This window comes from Toxotes jaculatrix, chromosome 14 (genome assembly GCF_017976425.1).
Source record: "Toxotes jaculatrix isolate fToxJac2 chromosome 14, fToxJac2.pri, whole genome shotgun sequence".
Classification (NCBI taxonomy): domain Eukaryota; kingdom Metazoa; phylum Chordata; class Actinopteri; family Toxotidae; genus Toxotes; species Toxotes jaculatrix.
The window spans coordinates 17,638,620-17,658,623 of NC_054407.1; the positions used below are offsets into that span (position 1 = coordinate 17,638,620).

General features: G+C 40.1%; 1 protein-coding gene across 1 annotated transcript in view; it reads left to right on the forward strand.

Moving 5' to 3' along the window:
- b4galt2 (UDP-Gal:betaGlcNAc beta 1,4- galactosyltransferase, polypeptide 2) overlaps positions 1-20,004 on the forward strand; it is a 123,488-nt gene that overhangs the window by 36,120 nt on the left and 67,364 nt on the right. The window contains exons 2-3 of the mRNA XM_041055354.1: positions 14,238-14,356; positions 15,379-15,495. Coding sequence (XP_040911288.1) covers positions 14,238-14,356; positions 15,379-15,495 — 236 coding nt within the window. The remainder of the gene's footprint in view (positions 1-14,237; positions 14,357-15,378; positions 15,496-20,004) is intronic.

The window sequence follows — 20,004 nt, forward strand, 5'->3', positions numbered from 1 at the left end:
GCTCGCTGTCTGTTCTCATTCCTACAGATAGATATCATTGTCAGCTGCAGACGTGTACACCCAAACACACACACACACGCACACACTCACCCACACACATATCACGGTTGGTGTGTGTGTACTTGTATTACTCATGTTGTGGGGACATAAGTCTGTTTACACAGTCACGCTATGGGGACTCAACCTCCTTTTGGGGACCAAAAAAAAAAAAAAAAACAAGCCCCTGTGATGTAAATCATTCATTTTTGGCTGTTAATGTTGGTACTTATGTATTATTGTTCTGTGACCATCATATCTCTCTGTACCAGAGTAAACAAAACTCTAAAGTCCACCTTCTCTCCTCCTTGGTGTGTTTATGTGTGTGTATACACTGTATTGGTTATTAGATTCTGGTTAGACTCATTTTTCATTGTTCATTTGCAGGACACAGAGGCAGCTGCTAAAGCCATGAAGATTGTGATTTCCAGAATTCCAAAAATGTTTTGGAGGAGAAAAGGTTTTAGAAATATATTCACTTTATTTCCTTTTTTCTTTATTTACATTTCAACCACACAGCAGAAGATTTTACAGTAACATTTGAATATGAATGCAGAGCCACTGCAACAAACAAAGACTGCAAATGTGCTGTCAGGCTGAATGCAAACAGCTTTTAACAGCAGCTGCTGAGTGCTGATTTAAGCTGCTGCTCAAAGCATAAATTATTAAAGTATGCAGGTATGCTGCAGCTGAGCTTACTGAATAAGAGAAATGTATTTTTTGTATTTTTTTTCTGGACTTCAGACTATGTTTTATCTTAGAAGTCAGGTTTATAAAAGGAGAGAGAAGAGCAAGAGAGACCCCAGGTGTGGGGAAAGTCTGTACCAGCCTGTCAAGGCTTCTGGCTGCGCAAACACCACCAGCTGGAGAGATTGAAAGCATTACCTCCTCTGTTTCGCTCTGTCTCTGTCTCTCGAACAGTTTGCCTTTTCCTCCGTACCTGAGGGTGTTTTCAGCCTGTAGATCTCTCTCTGGCCCCTTTCACACCTGGCATTAACATGCGTCTCAGGTGATCCAATCACAAGTGGACAGCTCCAAGTACAGGTGTGAATGCATCGGGGACTCATTGAGATCTGAACGCTCAGAGCACATTCTGAAGAGGTCTGGGTCACATATGGCCACATTCTTTTGGCAGTGTGTACTTGACCTTGTCCTGGATCACGCTGAAGGACCCCCTGTTCAACTGACATGGTCTGCGTAAGAGGAAGCACGTACTCATTCGTGTTCTCAAATCGTATAAGCTGACTCTGTCTACAACTTCTGAAAATTTTGAAAAGCCCATAGAGATTTTGTTCGGTTTGGTTTGGAAAAGACCAGGTGCACTGCTGCTACTCGCCGGTTAAAAACAACAACAACGTATTTGGTCTTTTCTAGGGAGTGAGATCCGATCACAAGTGGTCACTCGAGACGCGTGTGGAGACGCATACTTAGACATACTGTCCACTTGCAGTCGGATCACCCAAGACATGTTTTAATGCCAGGTCTGAACAGGACCTCTGTGTCTTCCTCTGTGTCTCACCTGCAAGAAACGTCAGTGTAGACAACTTGTTGGCCTACAATACACATTGCTCTATAGACACTTTAGCTTTTTGTAGGTTACTAGCACAAAACCAGCATTTGGAAAGAGAGGGAGACATGGCATTAATTTCTTATTTCTTCTTCTCAGGGTTTTTTTTCCCACTGGGGCTGTTGCTAAACCACTAGTGCCTGTTCTACACCTTTAAACCAGTTTTTCCATAACCACGGAGCCTTTACTGTGGTGTAGGAAATGCTGTCATCATCACAAGATACATTAATATGTTCCCCTGGCAACCTGAGCGTTTAGAAGAGAACACGAGCATGAACAATAGAGAAATTCAAGAGGGTCCAAATAAAAAAGGCACCTTGACAGTTCCTGATTCCTTAAGACATCATACTGCGTATGTGATTTTTTAAAACTACTTTTCTTGTGCAGAAATAATGGACCTGGCGTGACAAGACCCTGACACAGTTTGTACCAAAACACTGAAATCAGCTGACATCAAATTACACTTGCAGTGTTATAGAAACTGATTCTCAGTTGCTACTTTAACGCTTTTAAGCTTCAGTTTCTACTACTAACCATGTAATAATAGTAATAACAATAATAATGTGAAACTTGCACAGCACATTTTAAATCATATGTTTTCAGAAACTATTTTTTCCATTTTTGCTATTTTCTGTGAGGATTCATCCGTGACTCTGTGTGACTCCTAATTATGCTGATGCACAGTGGAGTAAACGAGGGTCTGACTTATCAGGCTGCTTTTGATTCATTGTGCTGCTGTTGCTACAGTTGCTACGAGTTTCAAGACAGGCATGGATGACTTCAGTTGTAGTTTTTCTTTGCTTGTTTCGCTAATTGAGCAAAGTAAGAAAAAGAAAGGGAAGAAGCCATATGGTGCAGAGTTAAAAAAAAAAAACAAAAAAAGAAAACACAGTAGTTGTTCTGCTCATATATTGTAGCTGCAAGGCGCTCAAATTGAAACATATAGCCTGCACTTTATCCTCACAGTCATTAAGTCATTTTTACACCCAATGTAATTACAATAGACTATAAAATCATTAAACAATGAGCCACAGTGCAAACACTGTTAGAGGTCAAATTAAGCTATTTGCTACAGTGAAAAAGAATTAAGGAGACTTTTTTTGTGTTTCAGTGACAATTTAATGGAGGATTACTCTCAATTTAGCTGCATTTTTAATGAGGATCTAATCGGTTTTCGAGACAAACTTTTTAATTTCTTCCACAATTCATGTTCTTTCAAAGTACAGTACAGCTGAGACAGTCATCCATGCCTTTCTCCTTGATTGCTGTAGCTCCTTGTGTTTTTGTATCACTCATCCTGCTCTGTCTTGTCTCCAGCTTGTTCAGAAAGCTGTTGCAAGGCTTTTAATAAGATCAAAATGAGAAACCATATTAGTCTGGTTCTTGCTTGCCTCCACTGGCACCCTGTGGGCTCTTTAATTTTTTGTTTCCTGTCCACAAATCACTAAATGTGCTCCTCGCATTTCTGAACTCCTGCCCTCACCATTAAAAACTTGAAATCCTCTGACCAAAAGCTCTTCTCTGTTTCCAGATCTTAGACTTTCTCAGTAGCTGCTGGAAATTACCGAAGCCTCATCCTCATATGAATTCAATCCTCTCACTCTTTTGACACTTACGATTCAAAAAAATTAGTTTTTGTGTTTTTTCCCACTGTGTCTGTCTGCCGCCTTCTTTGCACGCTGGAAAAACTGCTTTGAATTAATTTCTGAGCAAGCTTTTTTCCAAGACGTCAGGTTCACCAGGGTGTGTGTTTTATGTCCATGTGTGCGCGCAGTTGGACGCATGTAGATGGCCTTTAATGGTGACGAACAGAAGAAAGAAATTCCAGGGAGAAAAGGAGGAAAGGAGATTAAAGCAGAGGAAGATCAAGACAGACGCGAACAGAGGGACACTGATACACTCAGATGGATTTATGTGCGTCTGTGCATAAGTGTCTATGTGTTTGCAGACACATGCAAATACACACATGCATGCAAGATGTGTCAAAGTACAGCCTTCAGAAATGTCAAATGTCAGATTCCGTTCAGCTAGGAGCCTGTGCTCGACATGAACTGCTCTCTGAAAGAGTATTTTTCTTTCTGCATTTGAACCACTGCTGAATAATATCCTTGTGGGTCAGGCAAAGATGATACACTCGCCGGTGAATTCATGTTTGCAGTATATTAAATTCATCCAGTCGTCCAGATTGACATTCAAGCAGCCACGTGTAAGTCTTGTTAGGATTTCGAATCCTGATCCTGAGGTTTTATAAGATTAAATCACTGTTTGTGTGACTGAAAAGAGCTTGTGTGTATTGAACATGAGTGGACCATTTTTTCTGTAGCCATTCTCCTACAGATGTGCAGTGAATATGGGTTGAAGGTGTATTTTCGTCTTGGAACTTGAGAGTGTTGAATGTCAAAGGATTTCTTGTGCATTCATACTATTGTTGCAGTGGTTTTTCACCACAAACAGCTTCTATGAGCAACAAACTAAAACTAAGCTTAATAGTTGCCTTTATGGCAACAAAGCAGCTAACATTGACATTGTCTTATATTATCCTAGCATTAGCCTTTCTAAGCATCAAAGTTCTTTCTTTCTTTCTGTTGGACTGGCTTGCAGATTTACAAAACAATGATCTATTATATTTTAATTTCGCTCAAGCTTATTGACTTTGTTTACTCTTCGAATGGGACTTTAACTCAGTACTGGAGCAACGATGACTTTATTTTTGCAGTGTTATTCTTGGCTGAAGTGTCCTGGTAGCATGAAAAGTTGTAATCTTCTGGCAGCGTGAAACCAGCTTTCTGCACCATTTCATGTCTGACCACAACAAGCCGCGGCGTGCTCTGACAGCATCATGACCTTGGAGTCTTCATGCGCTTGGCTACGGTTATTTCAGGATACTGATTCTTCTGAGAATAGTGTTTGTAGCATGTGTGTATGTATGTGTGTGTGTGTCTGCATCAGCATATGTGCCAGCTACTACATCAGTATGCCAGCTGGACAGTGGCAGTGAGACCTGTAGCTGTACTGCCAAACACACGCGCACACACACACACACACGCTTGCACACACACTGACATGCGCACACAGACACATCCTGGCATGCTAGTGTCCTTTCATCTGCCAGTCATGCAGATTTGATATCATGTAATGGGGAGAACAGTCCAAATCATGCCAAAAACAGCATCTAGGGAAATGCACACAAAAACACACAACTTTGTATGGTTGGTAGAGCCAGTACAAAACTCAGCTTCACTGTGGCTGCTGTCCCTAGATTACTTGGAATAGGTTAATTCCAGATTAATAGGATGATGATAATCAAGGATTACGTCCACATAATTGTCTGTTTGTTTTTTTAAGAGGCAACTGAATAACAGTCTGTGTGATTAAAAACAATACAGGATTTTCTTCTTTTCCTTTGATTGAGGAGGATTTCTGCTCAGTTTGTGACAGGTTATGGAAACCCCCATTATTTTTATTGTTGCTATAAGGTAAATCATAAAAGCTGCCTGTATTTATGGAACAAAAATCTTTCAGATACACCCAGTGTTGCCGCACATAATCATATTTCTTCATACTCCATACTAAAAACATACTCTATGTACTATTTATACTAATAATTTTTATGGTGTACAGCATTTATATTAAGTTTGCAAAAAGCTTGATCATTCGTCTTGCATTGTCTGACCAACAGTCCAAATTCCAAAGAAATTAGGTTTTGGATGCTGCGTGTGACAGAGAAAACATAAAACTCTTGCATTTGAAAAGGTGGAAACAGCAAATATTTAACAAAAGAATTAATGTGATGATTTGGTCATAAAATTCCTACTAAGTAATTTTCTGTCAATCAGGTCATCAATTAATGGACTAATCATTGCAGCTCTAATCAAAGCCTGGCTTTGGAACTGCATTAGCTATTGCTAATAGCCTGAATAGACTGAAAAATAGAATGTTGTCCTAACACATAGACTGCTGCACTTTTCTCAATGCACATGCACTTTTAAGTTTTAAAAGCTCTTGAGTCCAGTTTCCACAACGTAAGGCCTCAGAAAATATTAAAAAGTCCAAATTAAATTTAGAGAAGTCATATACAAATATTTTCTCTTTGCCTGCTGTAGGCAGTAATGTAAGTTGTAAAATGTTTTTGTATGTGATTGTTGGCTATTGGGCAAAGTTGCACACTTGCAAACCAAAAGTGGGATTATTTTGACAGTGGATGTGTGTGTAAAAGGCTGTTTAGTCCTTATCTGTGGAGTTTCAGTCAGCACCATCAGATTTGTAGTTATACACAGCTAAAGAACAGAAAAAGCTGAATTTAATAATAAATCATATTGCGTCTTATTGTCCCTGCAGGTTTTCCATCATACTTTTGCACTTTGGCCCGTGTGACTGTGATACAGGTATTAAATTGCATTCTATGTGCAGTTAAAGAAGTCTAATACTTAAAACTAATAAGTAGTTTGATGACACAGTAAATTAAGGGCTGATGAGAACGTGTTAAATTCGTGCAGTAATTGAGCCTTTATCATTTGCTCTGCACTGGTTTATGTGCTATCTGTAACCTCAACATAACTTCTGTGGATATTTACATGGATCACAGCCTATAATACAAAGAAAATTCGAAAACAGTGACAACCCTGCAGTGTAGTGAAACCGCTACTTTCATTTCAGTGGTGTTATGTTGCCATGGAATTTGGCTCACAACCTCACACTAGCTGTCACAGCCCCCTTCACTTTGTGTTTCCATTGTTACCTTCCTGTGTGTCTTCAGCTTTTTCATTCTCTCTTTTTGTGTTTTTGTTTGTATTTACTCTCCCGCTGCCGTCTGTCTATATCTCCAATCTATAACTCACTCTCCTTCCTTTCTTTAATGCTCTTTGCTTTATTCTCTCTGATGTTGTCTTTGTCCACCTCTCTTGCTCTGGTTTCCTGTGCCAGGATACATTGTTGTGTTACATGCATTCTCCATCTGTTTCATGCCCCCTACTTCCAGTCTCTTCTGTCTCAGAACAAAAACACATCAGTGAACATACTGTGCACATGGATTGGAGCCATTAAGTGCTTTTTGCCTTGCTTGTTTGGGTAATGATCCACAACACTGGTATTGAATAGACCATTGGTAGTACTTCAACAAATGCTGATAAAACTACTGTTACTTGATGCGAGAAACAGCACTATCAAAGACTTTTTCCAGAATATCTGAAGCTTTTCACACTATAATTACTTTTCATGAGGCTGCTTAAAATTCACACTCATTAATGCAATTTCTTGTTAAGGCTTGTTTGTGTACGCATGCATTGTTTGTCGTACATTATGCCAGAAAATAAAAAAAATATTTTTTTAATGAAACAATGGGCCCCTGGGCACAGACATAGAGAAGTACCCCCCCCCCCCCTCGCTCCCCTTTTACTGGAGCAAGACATCCACACTGAAGGAGACACAAAATAACACAAAAGAGTAACAACTGTTTTTTTGTCTTTTGTGTTCTACATCTCTTTGTGGTTTCTCTCTGTAGTTGTTTTGAGTCTTTGTTGTTGTTTTGTGTCTCTTTGAAGTTGTTTTGAGTCTTTGTTGTTTTGTGTCTCTTTGAAGTTGTTTTGAGTCTTTGTTGTTTTGTGCCTCTTTGTAGTTGTCTTACATCTCTTTGTAGTTGTGTTGCATCTCTTTGTAGTTGTTTTGTGTCTCTTTGTAGTTATTTTGCATCTCTTTGTGGTCATTTTACATCTCCTTTTTAGCCCCTTTTCATATATTTCTGGTCTCTTTGTAGTCATTTGATTGACTTTCCAACAAGAAATGTTAACTTTGAAGTAGCTTCAAACAGAGGTCCATGCCCAGGGTGTGAGGGGCCCCTGGACCCAGTAGGCATGAGCATTAATCCGTCCATGACTGCGATTAAAAGACTGTATGAAGCATTTCTTGCAGAGCACTAAAGTTATCAACAAGTCAGCTGATCAGTGTCAGTCTAGTCTTCACCAGTCCCATTCAAACAAGACATAGAGTTGGTCTAAATAATCTGACAAGCTCTCACTCATAAACTGCTGCTGCTTGTTGTACTTTTGCTTCCTGTTAAAGGCCATTGTCACTGGCTGTGTTATTAAGAGGGATTAAAAGTAGCCCCTGGTTCTAGAAGTGACACCCTTGACGTTTCTTGACGCCAAATTACCTCAGTCTTTTGTGTGATATAACAATATTTGTTACTCATATTTTGTCCATCAATTGTAGAATAAGTATTTCATCTTATTTTTTGTAAGTTTGGTATGGCGAATGGCTGTAAACACTACAATACCCGTGAGCCTTAATCTCCATATCTGTGGAGAGGAAGGCAGAAATCAGAGCAGATTTCAAAAGTGAATTGATTTAAACTGCTGCATATATTATCAAGTACAAACTGATAGTTGTGAAAGTTGTAGCTTAGCTGCTCAGCATTAGTGGAACATTTCATGCTCTTTGATTGCATGGTGCTTACAGAAATGCACCTTGGGAGTCGTAGTTGATTTTTCTCCTTTCATATGTATATACACAAGTTTGTGTCTTTGACTTTTTATCAAAGAACCAGATATTTTCAGATGTAGTCGCTGTTCTTTTATACTAATGATTCAGCTGAGGAGAGTTTCATGCCCATCCAAGTTCTCCAACTGCTCTTCACCTAACGCCATCCATTTAGAAAATTAAAGCAAGTGTCTCTGATAAAACCTTGTATTTGCCTGTTAAAGCTCTTTAACTTCAAACTGTGTGCATTTTCCATTGTATCCAACCATTTTTGTCAAAGTTGTGTCGCTATCGCTTAAAAATTCAATCAACATGGGACTATTTTCGAATGTTTGCTCTGTTGTACTCTCAAGGAAACACACAGGGCACATGGTGTTTGAAAGATGGCTGCAGACCAGTAACTGAGAACAGACCAGTTTCACATTATCCTTTTCCTAAAATTCATGTTTCCTTTTTGTTGTCTGGATTTTATTTTCCAGTAACATGGCTTGCAACAACAAAGCTATCAGTCTGCGGATGTCGCCTCATTCTCTGCAACCTTTTGTGCTTGCTGTGGATACACCACTGTTAACCCTTCATCTCTTCTTTTCTGGCACACACACACGCACACACACACGCACACAGAGTTACACACTGGGTGTTGTGCATAAATACACACCCACATGAACAGATGACTGGATGTTTTGCATGTCAAGGAGATTCTTAGATTCCAATAATCCTCTGATCCAGTAAATTCACACAAACTCACACACTTACATGCAGACACAGAAACACACAGACACACACAAAAAGGGTTTCGTAGTCTAACACAGTTGTTGTTACTAGTGGTTTTTAGAGGATAGATTCACACTGAGGACTCTTGGAAAGACATGACAAGAGAAGAGAAGAATAACAACATAAGGAGAAAAAGAGAAGGAGATAAAATGTGAAGATACTGTAGAAGGAGAAGTTTTCAAATAGTTTTCTACAAGTCGTTGCTTCTCATGAAGTCTTTGTTCTTCCGTTCTTTCCATTTCTCCCTGTCTGTCACGCTCATTTCTCCCCCTCTTGTTCCCTCATGCCATCACATCTCTTTTTCTCCCCACTCTTCTCTTATTTTTCTACCTCCATCTCTTTTTCTCTCTTTCTCCCCATCTCTGGAAGAATAGCAATTACGGCCTGCAGTTGGTAGAGGCACTTGTAAATGATTGAAAGAGAGAGAAAGAGAAGAGGAGAGAGTAGACAGGCTAATAAGATTCAGAGAGCTGAAAGTCTGTGGGAGGCAGGAGAAGAGGAACAATCTCTCCCTCCCTCTTTCGCCGTCCTTTCACTCGCCAGTCTCTTACTTTTTTCTTTCCATTTATTCACTTTCTCTGACTCTCATTTCTGCCCTCATCCTGAGGCTAAAGAACCAAACTCAATTATGAGCTCAGAAGTTCTCCCTGAAATCTGACCCTGGCACTGCTTCACTTGTCACTTAAGTAACATGAAGGCACAGAATGTCTCAGAACAGGACTGCTGATTAACAACCAGCCTGTCGTGTAGTTTGCGTGGTCAGATGGCCTGACCAGTGACTCTGCAAGGACACAGCAAGTCATGGTGTTATGTGCCTGGACCTAGACTTCAATGGAATTAGAAAGTTATTATTCCATAGACGGACAAAAAAAAGAAAAGAAAAGAAAAGACAAAAAGTAAATTAAACAACGTGTTATTTATTTTTATTCAGATTTGATCCCTAGATCTTGTGCAGGAAGATGTTTTGTTGGTGTTAATTTGGCATTCGGTTATATAACTGTGCACTGAGCGTGGCGATGTGATAGTGGTGAGAAATCATACATTTGATTGCAATCACTGAACAAAGACATCATTTTAAAGTTTGCCCTTTTTGTTTTACATAGACCAGTATCAGACGAAGCAGTAAATATCTTACAGACCTTCACAGTTCACACTCTCGATCGCTCGTCAAAACAAGTAATTCTCCTGAAGTGATTGACACACAAAGCTGATAGACGTATTGGCACTCATACCCCATATGACCCTATTTACGTCTTGGGTCAAGTCTTAGTTACAAGGAGCCAGGTTAAAACCGTTAAAACCTCTACCCACGGATCCCATGTTCAGAACCACTGGCTTAGGGGAGAGAGTGATAGTGACAGGGAGGGCAGGAGAGGTGTGAAGCTGTCTTTCAGCTCTGATATATGAGTTATGTGGTGAGAAGGGCAACAACATGAGACAGGAAAAGAGAGAAACAGAAGCAAAGAGCGCCCACGATCTGTGAATGGATGCCGCGTCACACAAAACCCTCAGAACCAACAAAACACTCGAGTGCTCCAATTTTTATCCTATTTCTGTTTCCTTGTTATCAAGTCTGACCCGGGCTGAATCACAGCCTCAAATAGGCCGACTTGCTCTGTGTGTGTGTGTGTGTGTGTGTGTGTGTGTGTGTGTGTGTGTGTGTGTTTAGAGTGCTTACAGCCTCGGGTCTGCTCTCAGTGTATTGTGTCTGTACATGTGCTGCTAACCTAATAGCTTAGAGATTTGGTTCATTATTGTGGGGGGAAATTTGGTGTGTATATCGTGTGTGTGTGTGTGTGTGTGTGTGTGTGTGTGTGTGTGTGTGTGTGTGTATCGTGTGTGTATCGTGTGTATGTGTGTGTGTGGACAACTGTGTACAGTGTATTTGCAGACAAAGCAGTCATGTATCCCCCATAGTGCAGTGGGTGTCCCAGATAGAACAATCCAGCAGCGTGATTATAATATATAACTCTGATATCACCACATAGATAAGCATGAGATATTACATGTATGTGTGTGTGTGTGTGTATAAATGTCTCTCTGTGGTTATATGGACACATTTTGGTTTGGTCTCTATGGTTTGGGACACTTTTTATTGTGTGTGTGTTGTTTTATTCTTGTCCTGGGTGTCTGCTCACATCACTGGACTATTTGGACCTGACCTGACCTCTACCTGTCAGCATCTTTTCTAATCAAAACAACAACATGTGTAAAATGAGTTATTCTCCACCAATGAAACAACAGCAGTGAAGTGCATCACTTCCCGTACATGGTTATGTAAGCTGGTATCAACCAAATCTAGCTCCTAGTTTCTATTCCTTGAGACAGAGGATTTCTGAGTCTGCTGCCAAACAGCAGTCTATTGACGAGGTGGACGTGGACATCACTGAAAGGACAAAATGAATGCGTTAGCTTTTTGACATATTGGGAAATGCTTATTTGGCTTGTTGCCTAGAGTTAGATGAGAAGATCAATACCACTCCCATGTCTGTGTGATTAGCAGCCTTTGGAGCTACAGCCAGGAGGTGGTAAGCTTAGACTAACACAAAGACTGGAAACAGGGAGAAACAGTAAGTGAACAGTCAGATCTCATAGTTAATATGTTGGATGTGGGAGAAATGGGCAGGTGTAAAGACCTGATAACAATCATTGGGCCAGATGACCGGGTTGACCGGTCCTGGTCAACAGTGCTGTGTACCTCCAGTCTGTGTCAAAACACTGTGGAGGAATGTGTCACAACGCTGCCATGCCATGATTCATCAGTTTGAAATGAAATTTTACCATGTTAGATTTTAATGCACTTCTGCTGCTGTATAAATTTTTTTTGGATAGATGTTTCCCTGCAAGCTAACTATTAAAACCTGAATGCAGGCCTTTGTGATTCCAGAAAACCTAGTGCATACTACACTGCTACCAAGAGAACACATAGCAACATTATAGTACAGATAGGGATCCTTATCTGTTTCAGAGACACAGTGCACTAAAAGCACTCAATGCTCTCATTTCATTGTGCTAGATTTAAGACTTGCCCTAAATAAAGCATACAGGTCTCTGAAGTGGGTTTATGTTTTTAAATTTTGCAGAGATGGTGGGTGGAAATGTGTATTTAATGTGTGGCTTTAATAGGACATCGCTGCATCATCTACCTGGTGCTCAAAGGTTCCTGCGCCAATCGATTGCAGAAATTTTAATGTCGTAAAACAACGCAACCTGTGCTGTAAAAATAACATATTTTTTCCTGCTTTTTGTGCCTTTCATTTGTTGCCTGAGAGCTAACTAACAGCTCACTGAAACGAAATGAAAACACCATGTTCCACTCATTGTCTCATTAGTGCGAGACCCGAAGGAGAGTGAAGAAAGAGAGATATGAGTGTGGAGAGGATGGACGATGATGGGCAGAAGTGGTCAAGGATATAGCTGTTGGGACTATTTCATTCAGCCCTTGTGGTATGATAAAGAGGTGTGTTATGAACATGTAACCTTGTTGGCATTGATCACGCTACTTGCCTGCGCATTGTTGATTGGAGGAGACCTCTCAACACAAAAATAATGTCAATACTAAGTGGATTATCAGTTCATATACCTGTGTGCCCCTCATCTCTATCTTTCTTTCTCCCCTCTGCTCTTCAGTGCAGTGAATACTGAGCATTCATATTCACCACAAGGCCTGTAAAGTATTTGCAATTTTGATCAGTGGAAACAGAATCATTGCTCTTGTAGTTGTGACAATCTAATGTCTTTGAGGCTAAGGCAGATGTTATTATACATTTTTTCTTATTGTCAGCAATATTGTGTGGAGCTGAGAAAGTCAGCAGGGTTTGAACATCTATTTTAAGCTCTGTTTCATTCTTCACACAGCTACTTGAGTCGCTTTTCGTGCTTGAAAACACCATGAATGTCTTGCTCCTTTCTGTATTGGCAGGCTTTTCATTTTGCAGTTGTATCTGGTCATTTGAACTCTTTTACCTTTTTTATTACCTTCATTCTTTAAATCTTTTTTCCGAGCACATTGTATTGTCCTTATGTTGAAAGGTGCTATACAGACACGCTTGCCTTGGCGTACCTTGCCATTAGACAATGTCAGAAGAAACTTTGTGCAAACTGGAGCCTTTAGTGCTCAGCCCATTCATTTCTTCTGAGGATGTACATCTTTGAAGTCAGGCCAGAAATACAACATACAGTTTCTTTTATGTAAAAAAAAAAAAAAAAAAGCTGAATAATTTCTCACCACAGCTGGGTGATGTAGTATTTAGCAAATATTACTGAAACAAGATTAAATTGTGCATTTTTGGGGACTGTTTTCAGTCACAGATTGATACACATTTGATGCCCTTGTGAGTATTTCCAGCATCAGGATGGTGATTGAGAGATTTTTACTGAAGATAAATCACAGTGTCCATGTTCATTATAATGAAGGAACATTATAACTCACTGATGTGTTTTTGACCTTGGAGCTGTACAACAATGAGGATTAAGCTGTGTTAGGCTTTGGAAACACAGGCAGTACTTGTTAGTCAGATCAATTCCTTGCTGGTTTTGGACTTTTCATGAAATATAGAATATCAGCAGTGTTATGCTTTAAAAATATATGTACACTTTCACAGACATGATCCTCTATACTTCAATGAGTTTTGAATTATAAATTTCATGTTGTATGTTTTTTTTTCTTTGAAAACTAACTAATGAGTTCTCAGTCTGACACTGACATTGCAGAAGAACATGCACTAATGAGTGGCATTTTGCATTTTTCTACAGCATTAACACACTAAGTCTGGTTTGTTTAAATAAGTGTTATGGTTGCAGGGCTTTGGTTGGAGCCCAAACAGCAAAGCTTGCTCTTATATTTCAATGATCCTGACTCCCAGGGCGACAGGGGCTGTAGTTATCGTCTGGGCCAGCGATTTAAAACCAGCCCTTCTTTTAAATTAGTCTGAACCCACAATCTCATGCACACAAACACACACGCGTTTAGATAGCATTTGATCCGTTGGTACTCAAAGGAGTGATTGATAGATTTGAGTTGATATAACATATGGCGTGGCTTCATCACTGAGCAGCATAATTACCTTTCATGTTGTGTTTACGCCGACTGACTTCAAAGTCTTTGTTTATTTTTTTCAGGAATATATGTTTTCCAGAGCCCGTGCATCTTATTAAATGCTGCATTATGCAGAGCATATCCCTTGAAACCATTATTTCTGCACACATTACTTTGATACATGTACAGTATTGCTTTGAAGCTAAAAACTCTTTCTCTCTCTCCCTCACGCCCAACATCCCTTGTTCCCAATCATCTGCTTTTTTCTTCAACTTCTTTTTTAATCCCCTGTTTGCTCTGTTATCCTCTTCATCTTTCTAACTCTTCCCTCGTTACTTCTTTCCTCAGTGGGGCGTTTGTTGATCGAATTCAGCTCCCAGATGACGATGGAGCGAGTGCAGAAAGAAAACCCCAATGTGACGGAGGGAGGGCGCTACACCCCTCCCGACTGTCGGCCTAGATGGAAGGTCTGTCACTGTCTTTCTAACTGCATCACACATCATACATATTCTTTTGCAAGCCAGTTTCAACCTGCATAACCAAAAAAGAGCTGAAATTATGAAACGCTAAGTCAAAATTTTAACTTGCATAATTTTAGACTAGGTAATTTTCTGTCACATCTAATTTTTCATCTATTTGTTCCATTTCCTGGCAGCAATTGACTTCCATATTTCCTCTCAGTATCTGGCAAAGTGTCTATATAAGATAGCCGTGTGGACGTTAGCTTTCCACACAATATGGGGCGTCATATTTGGTTCTTTAAAAGAAGGTTGCTGTACTTAAGTGTTTCACTTTCTCCTCTATGACACTTCACTGAGGTCAGGGTGCTTTCATCAGCGTTGAAGATTACACCAAAGTAGGTGCACTCATTGCAATGCTTAACTATACAGAAACAAAGGTCAGTATGAGGCCGGTCTTCATCAGAGCACAAAATCACCATGAACTTACAATTACAGACTCGCTCAAAACACTGAGAGACAGAACAGCCTGGAATCTGTATCAGATCTGTGATGCCACTGAGAGTTGCTTCCTTGGGCTGCCTCATTCATAATGAATGAAACCAACTTTATGCACACAGTGACATTAACCAGGTGGATTTTCTACGATCTCAGTGATTTTTCCGGTGCAGATCAGTTCACCGCATGAAGAAACGAAGCCCATTTAAGCATAATTAGTCGAACAAACACTTTTTGGCGCTCTGACAGAGAAACGCTCTCATTCTCTTTGTCCACATCAATGGAGAAGTTTCAGATACAGTATCTTTGATAAATCAGTTAATCAGTTAATGTATGTAACTTCTTAGATAAAATGAAAAATACTTGTGAATGCCAAAATAGTGGCCAATTATTTTGTTGCCAATATAGTTGCCAGTTATTAGATCAGCAAATTAATTCACTGCCTGATCCTTGCAGCTCTTAGGTCCTGCAACTTATAGAACAGAGGTATACTGTGTTTTATCATAAATGTTCCATGTATTTCTGTTGTTTAGGTGGCCATCATCATCCCGTTCCGTCACAGAGAAAACCACCTGAAGTACTGGCTCCACTACCTCCACCCCATCCTCAGACGGCAGAGGATTGACTATGGAATCTACATCATCAACCAGGTAGGTCAGCTGAGAGCCAGACTGCTGATATGCAGCTGATAAACCTGGGGAATATTTTTCCAGTCTTTATTCTTTATTAGCGACTAGGATATGGTAACTCTTAGCGTGTACGTGTGTGAAAGAAAAAAAAATACTAATAAGAAGAAATTGAAGGCTGAGCCTTCAATTTCATCGAAGATGAATACCACTGAGCTAGCCCTGTGTGACACTCGTGTTCATTTTACAATAAAAAAAACTCAGAAAAGCAGCAACTATTAACACTTGAAAATCTGGAATTGCTTTAGTTTGACAAATTACATCACCGATTTATCAGTTATCAAAACTGATGGCATTTTTAATCTTCTGTGAACTGACTAATCAATTAACTGACTAATCCAATCAGCACTACTGGGATCTTCTCCCCAGTTCAGATAGAATTTAAGTAATCACATCGCCTCCATCAAAAGTAAAAACCCTCAAGAAATCAAGAATCTCAAACTCCAGTATGAGTTGGGATGCTAAGTGGGTAAAGAATATTCATATTTGTTACTGGCACAGACCTCAGTTTTACGATGAACTGTATCACAGGCCAAGTAACAAGCTGTAGGAATATCTTGTTCCAACCTCAAAATGTGACAAGACTCAGACATGAACTGGATCTGACAGCTTTTGTTACATTATGAGCTTCGTGAGGGAATAATTAGGACACTGAGGCGATCATCATGTATTCATTAATATGGTGGAAAAAGTCTATTACTACATGCTGTAATTGAGAACAAGTCCATTTACAGGTATTTAATGCGCTGACAGCTGCTGTCCCTCCCCTCCCGTCCCTTGCTGGCCTTCTTCGTTGACTGTGTTTTTGGGTCTCTTTTTCTGACAATGAACCATCTGCAGTATAAATCAACAAAATATTTACTGCTCTTAGTTCAGCAGAAACACAAGGAGCTTGATTTTCTAAACATTGTTGTGAGAAAGTGTGAGTCTTCCATGCTGCGCCGGGTGAGAGTTTGTCTTCTTCTACATTATGGGTAATGAGCTCTCCTCTCTGCCCTTTCTCTCCCCTGTGGGCCTTGAGCAACACCTTAATCACTCCCCCTGTGGAACGGACCTTCGGTTCCGCCTGCCCTGCTGTGCTCTGCTCTTGAAATGGCGATGTTCCAGTGTCTTACTCTCGCGCTCTCTCCCTCACACTTAAACACAGTTACACACACACATAAACACATATTCTCTCTGTGCATCTCTGAATCTTTCTTATCTCAAATGTAAAGCTGTTAGTGAGGGTAAGGCTGTAGAGCTATTAGAGCGGGCACAACATTCAGAGCGCTTTTTAACCTAACCATCCCTCTTCTTTTCATTTATTTTAAGAATGGGTAATGTAGCTTGCTAAGAGGTCTTGGCACAAGTAGTTTTAATATCGTAGACTTATGACTAGAGCTACACTCGTCTCCCTTTCTGTTTTCCACTTTTCCACAGACTTTACAATCAACAATGCTCCCAACAGACCACTCACACCAAAACTGACATGTTCTCTCATGTGCGGTATCAATGAATACTAAACTCTGCAATATCAATATTTCCTAGGTGCAGTCATATAAACTCAGCCACTGAGACTATTTACTTATTTATTATACTTGTTTATTGCATTTTGCTTTTTTCCCGATGCTTCTTGCTATTGTGCAATCCCCTTTGCTGCTGTAACACTGCAGTTTCCCTGCTGTGAGATAAATAAAGGATTATCTTGTCTTAAATTGGAGAAATACAACTTTGGACTGACATGGACTTGTTAAATAAAATTGTTTTGTGAATTGATTCGAAAGATGCCACTTTCTGAAGACTAAAAGTCTTCATGTACCAAAAGATCGGGTTTAGCAAGAAAGCATAAACCATGAAGCAAAAACGGATTTAGTGCCTTGCACAGTGCAGACTGTTGGCACAGGAAGTTAAACCGTCAGTCCTCTAGCTGAAGGACAAGTTATCTACCCCACACTGTGAGTCCTGTGTCATATTTCTACCACTAAAAGGCCACATGTAACATCACACTACAACATAATATGATTTCACAGTTGACAGCGTCGTCAGTAGAGCTCCAGTTGCATCTTCATCTCTTTCACCTGCACTTCAAACAGACACTCACCGACTGCCTGGATTGTAATTATCTGCAAAACCATCAAATTTTGCAGCACCCTGTGATTTAGAGGTTCAGGGAGGGCTTTGTTTGAAGTGGAAATCACTCTCATGTATTTTTAAAAATGAATTTGAACTTTTTGAGAGACTGTATAGAACTTGTGCAGCCAGCTGTGCGGATGCATTGTGTTGTGGGGTTAGTTCCTGCCTCTTGTTTTTGAATTTGCTTTAAAGTCGTTAAAAGATCACCAGTGTTTTGATGGCTGGGAAGTGAATGTCACCTCCACTACAAGTAATGATGGCTGCTGAGTTAGCCCCTCTTTAAAACTTTCTCTTTCCAGAAAGGACTGACTCATCCCCAGCTGCTTAGGGGTAAAACACTTTTGGTTTTTCTTCTTCTTTCTTTTTTTTTTAAAATTTAAATTGTACATAATTGGTAAGGGAGGGTATCTTGAGGTTGTACATTTTTTATTCAGCAGTTGCTCATTTCAAGGCTGTACTTTTGAAATTATCTCCAAGTTTTCAGCATCATCAATGGTTCCCCAAAGAACTTAAAAATAGGTACTACGTAAATAACCATTTTCAAGAGAGTTCCTTCTGGAGCCAGCTTATTCAGTAAAGAACTTTTTTTTTTTTTTTAATGGTTCTACAACAAAGTTTCAAATATAAATGGTTATTTGGAAATGTCAGATTAAAATACTACATGCAGTGTGTAAAACAAGTGCATGTACGTAGCTGTTTTTCCATTTTTATTAAATGATCTTTGCATTTTGTTAAGACTTTGTTCACTTTTAATTTGTTTCAAATCCTCAAACCTCTCTGGATTTCCTTAACAGAGGTCAGTCAGGACATGTGAACGTTTGGCTTGCCAGACAAGCCAAGTCAAGTCCCAAAAACAGACAGTGAAGCAGGTGGACACACAAGCAGAACAGACAGGCAGGCAGTTTGGGAGAAACCGAATCAAAGCGACAGAGGTGGGATTTTGACGACAAGAAGTCCTGATGTATCCGACACGATGGGCGATTAAACCTTTACACCCGGCACCGCTTTCTGAGAGGATGGTGGAGAGCACTTTTTTTTTTTTTTTTGTGCTCGCTCGAGTGTTAAATGAGTGGAAGTCTGGAACCTTTTAACACAGAGCCACTGGAGGGAGATGGAGGTGGGGGGGGGGGGGGGGGGGAGCTGTGATAATTTTCCCCCTACAGTCTCATCCTTGCTAACAGATAATGGCTGTCGTGTCCTTAAAGTCAAAACAGGCGTTTTGTGGAAAGAAGGGCCCCTTGGAGATTCGAAAAAAAAAATGGCCTTAGTACACCTGCACTTCAGACATATGCACGTAAGGACACGCATATGTGTGAACACTCACAAAAATATGCAAGTGAACGTCAGTGTTTCCCACTCATAGACTTCTGTATTCATGGATATAGAGGTAGTGGTATATTGACTAGAAGTGTAGTCAATATAACACTAAAATTACAGCTAAACGATATGTGTTGGATACCCGATACAATAAGAATCAGAGATACAGCCACATCCATACACAACCAAAGATTGATCTAAACCCTTTAAACCCAACTCCTCTCACTGACAACCAAGTATACGTAAAATCTGAGAGACACACCAAATGTTGTGGTGTTTGTTTCCCTAAAGAACTTGAGCATGAAATAGAGCCCGACCAGTACATTTACATTTCAGTCACGAGCTGTGAGTGTGACTGAAATTAAATCTGACCTTCTTGACCTTAATCTATTCTTTAACTGAAACAGGGTCTATGTATCTTATTTCTTACTTTGTCTCATAATTTTTCTAGAGTTCTTGACCTAACTTATTTTTTAGTGAACAACCAAAACAAAAATTATTGAAAAATATCTCAAAAACACATCACAAAGCTTTATCCTCCAAATTATAATCTAGCCATCCTATTGTTGCCAGGTTATGGTAGTGGTAAGATAGCAATAATTTGCTTGTCATTTACAGTTAAAACTGGCTGAGGGCATTACTTCAGGTTGAAGTCTGGTTTATCTGCTCGCTGCAGCATCCTGCTGCCCTTGTTTTGCCTCAGCCGGACATTTTTAAGCAGCTATCATCTCGCTCTGAAAAGTGGTGTTGCTGCTGATGAGGTACGGTGAGTAGGCGTTGCAGAGGCATCATGCGGAAAGTGATATAGCAACCTTGCTGTTCTGCCCTGCTGCTCTGTGTCCTCTCTGCCTGCCGAGGACTGGGGCCAATGTTTGTTTGTTGGCCATCAGCTCATCGTGTAAACTGGAGAAAAGCCCAGAGAGAGAGGGGGAAAGAGAGGGGGAGAGAGAGGGGGAGAGAGAGAGACAGAACAAAAAGAAAAGCAGGTGAGAGAGAGAAAGAGAGACGGAGTGGGGGAGGTAGGTAAGTGACAGAAGTGATGAA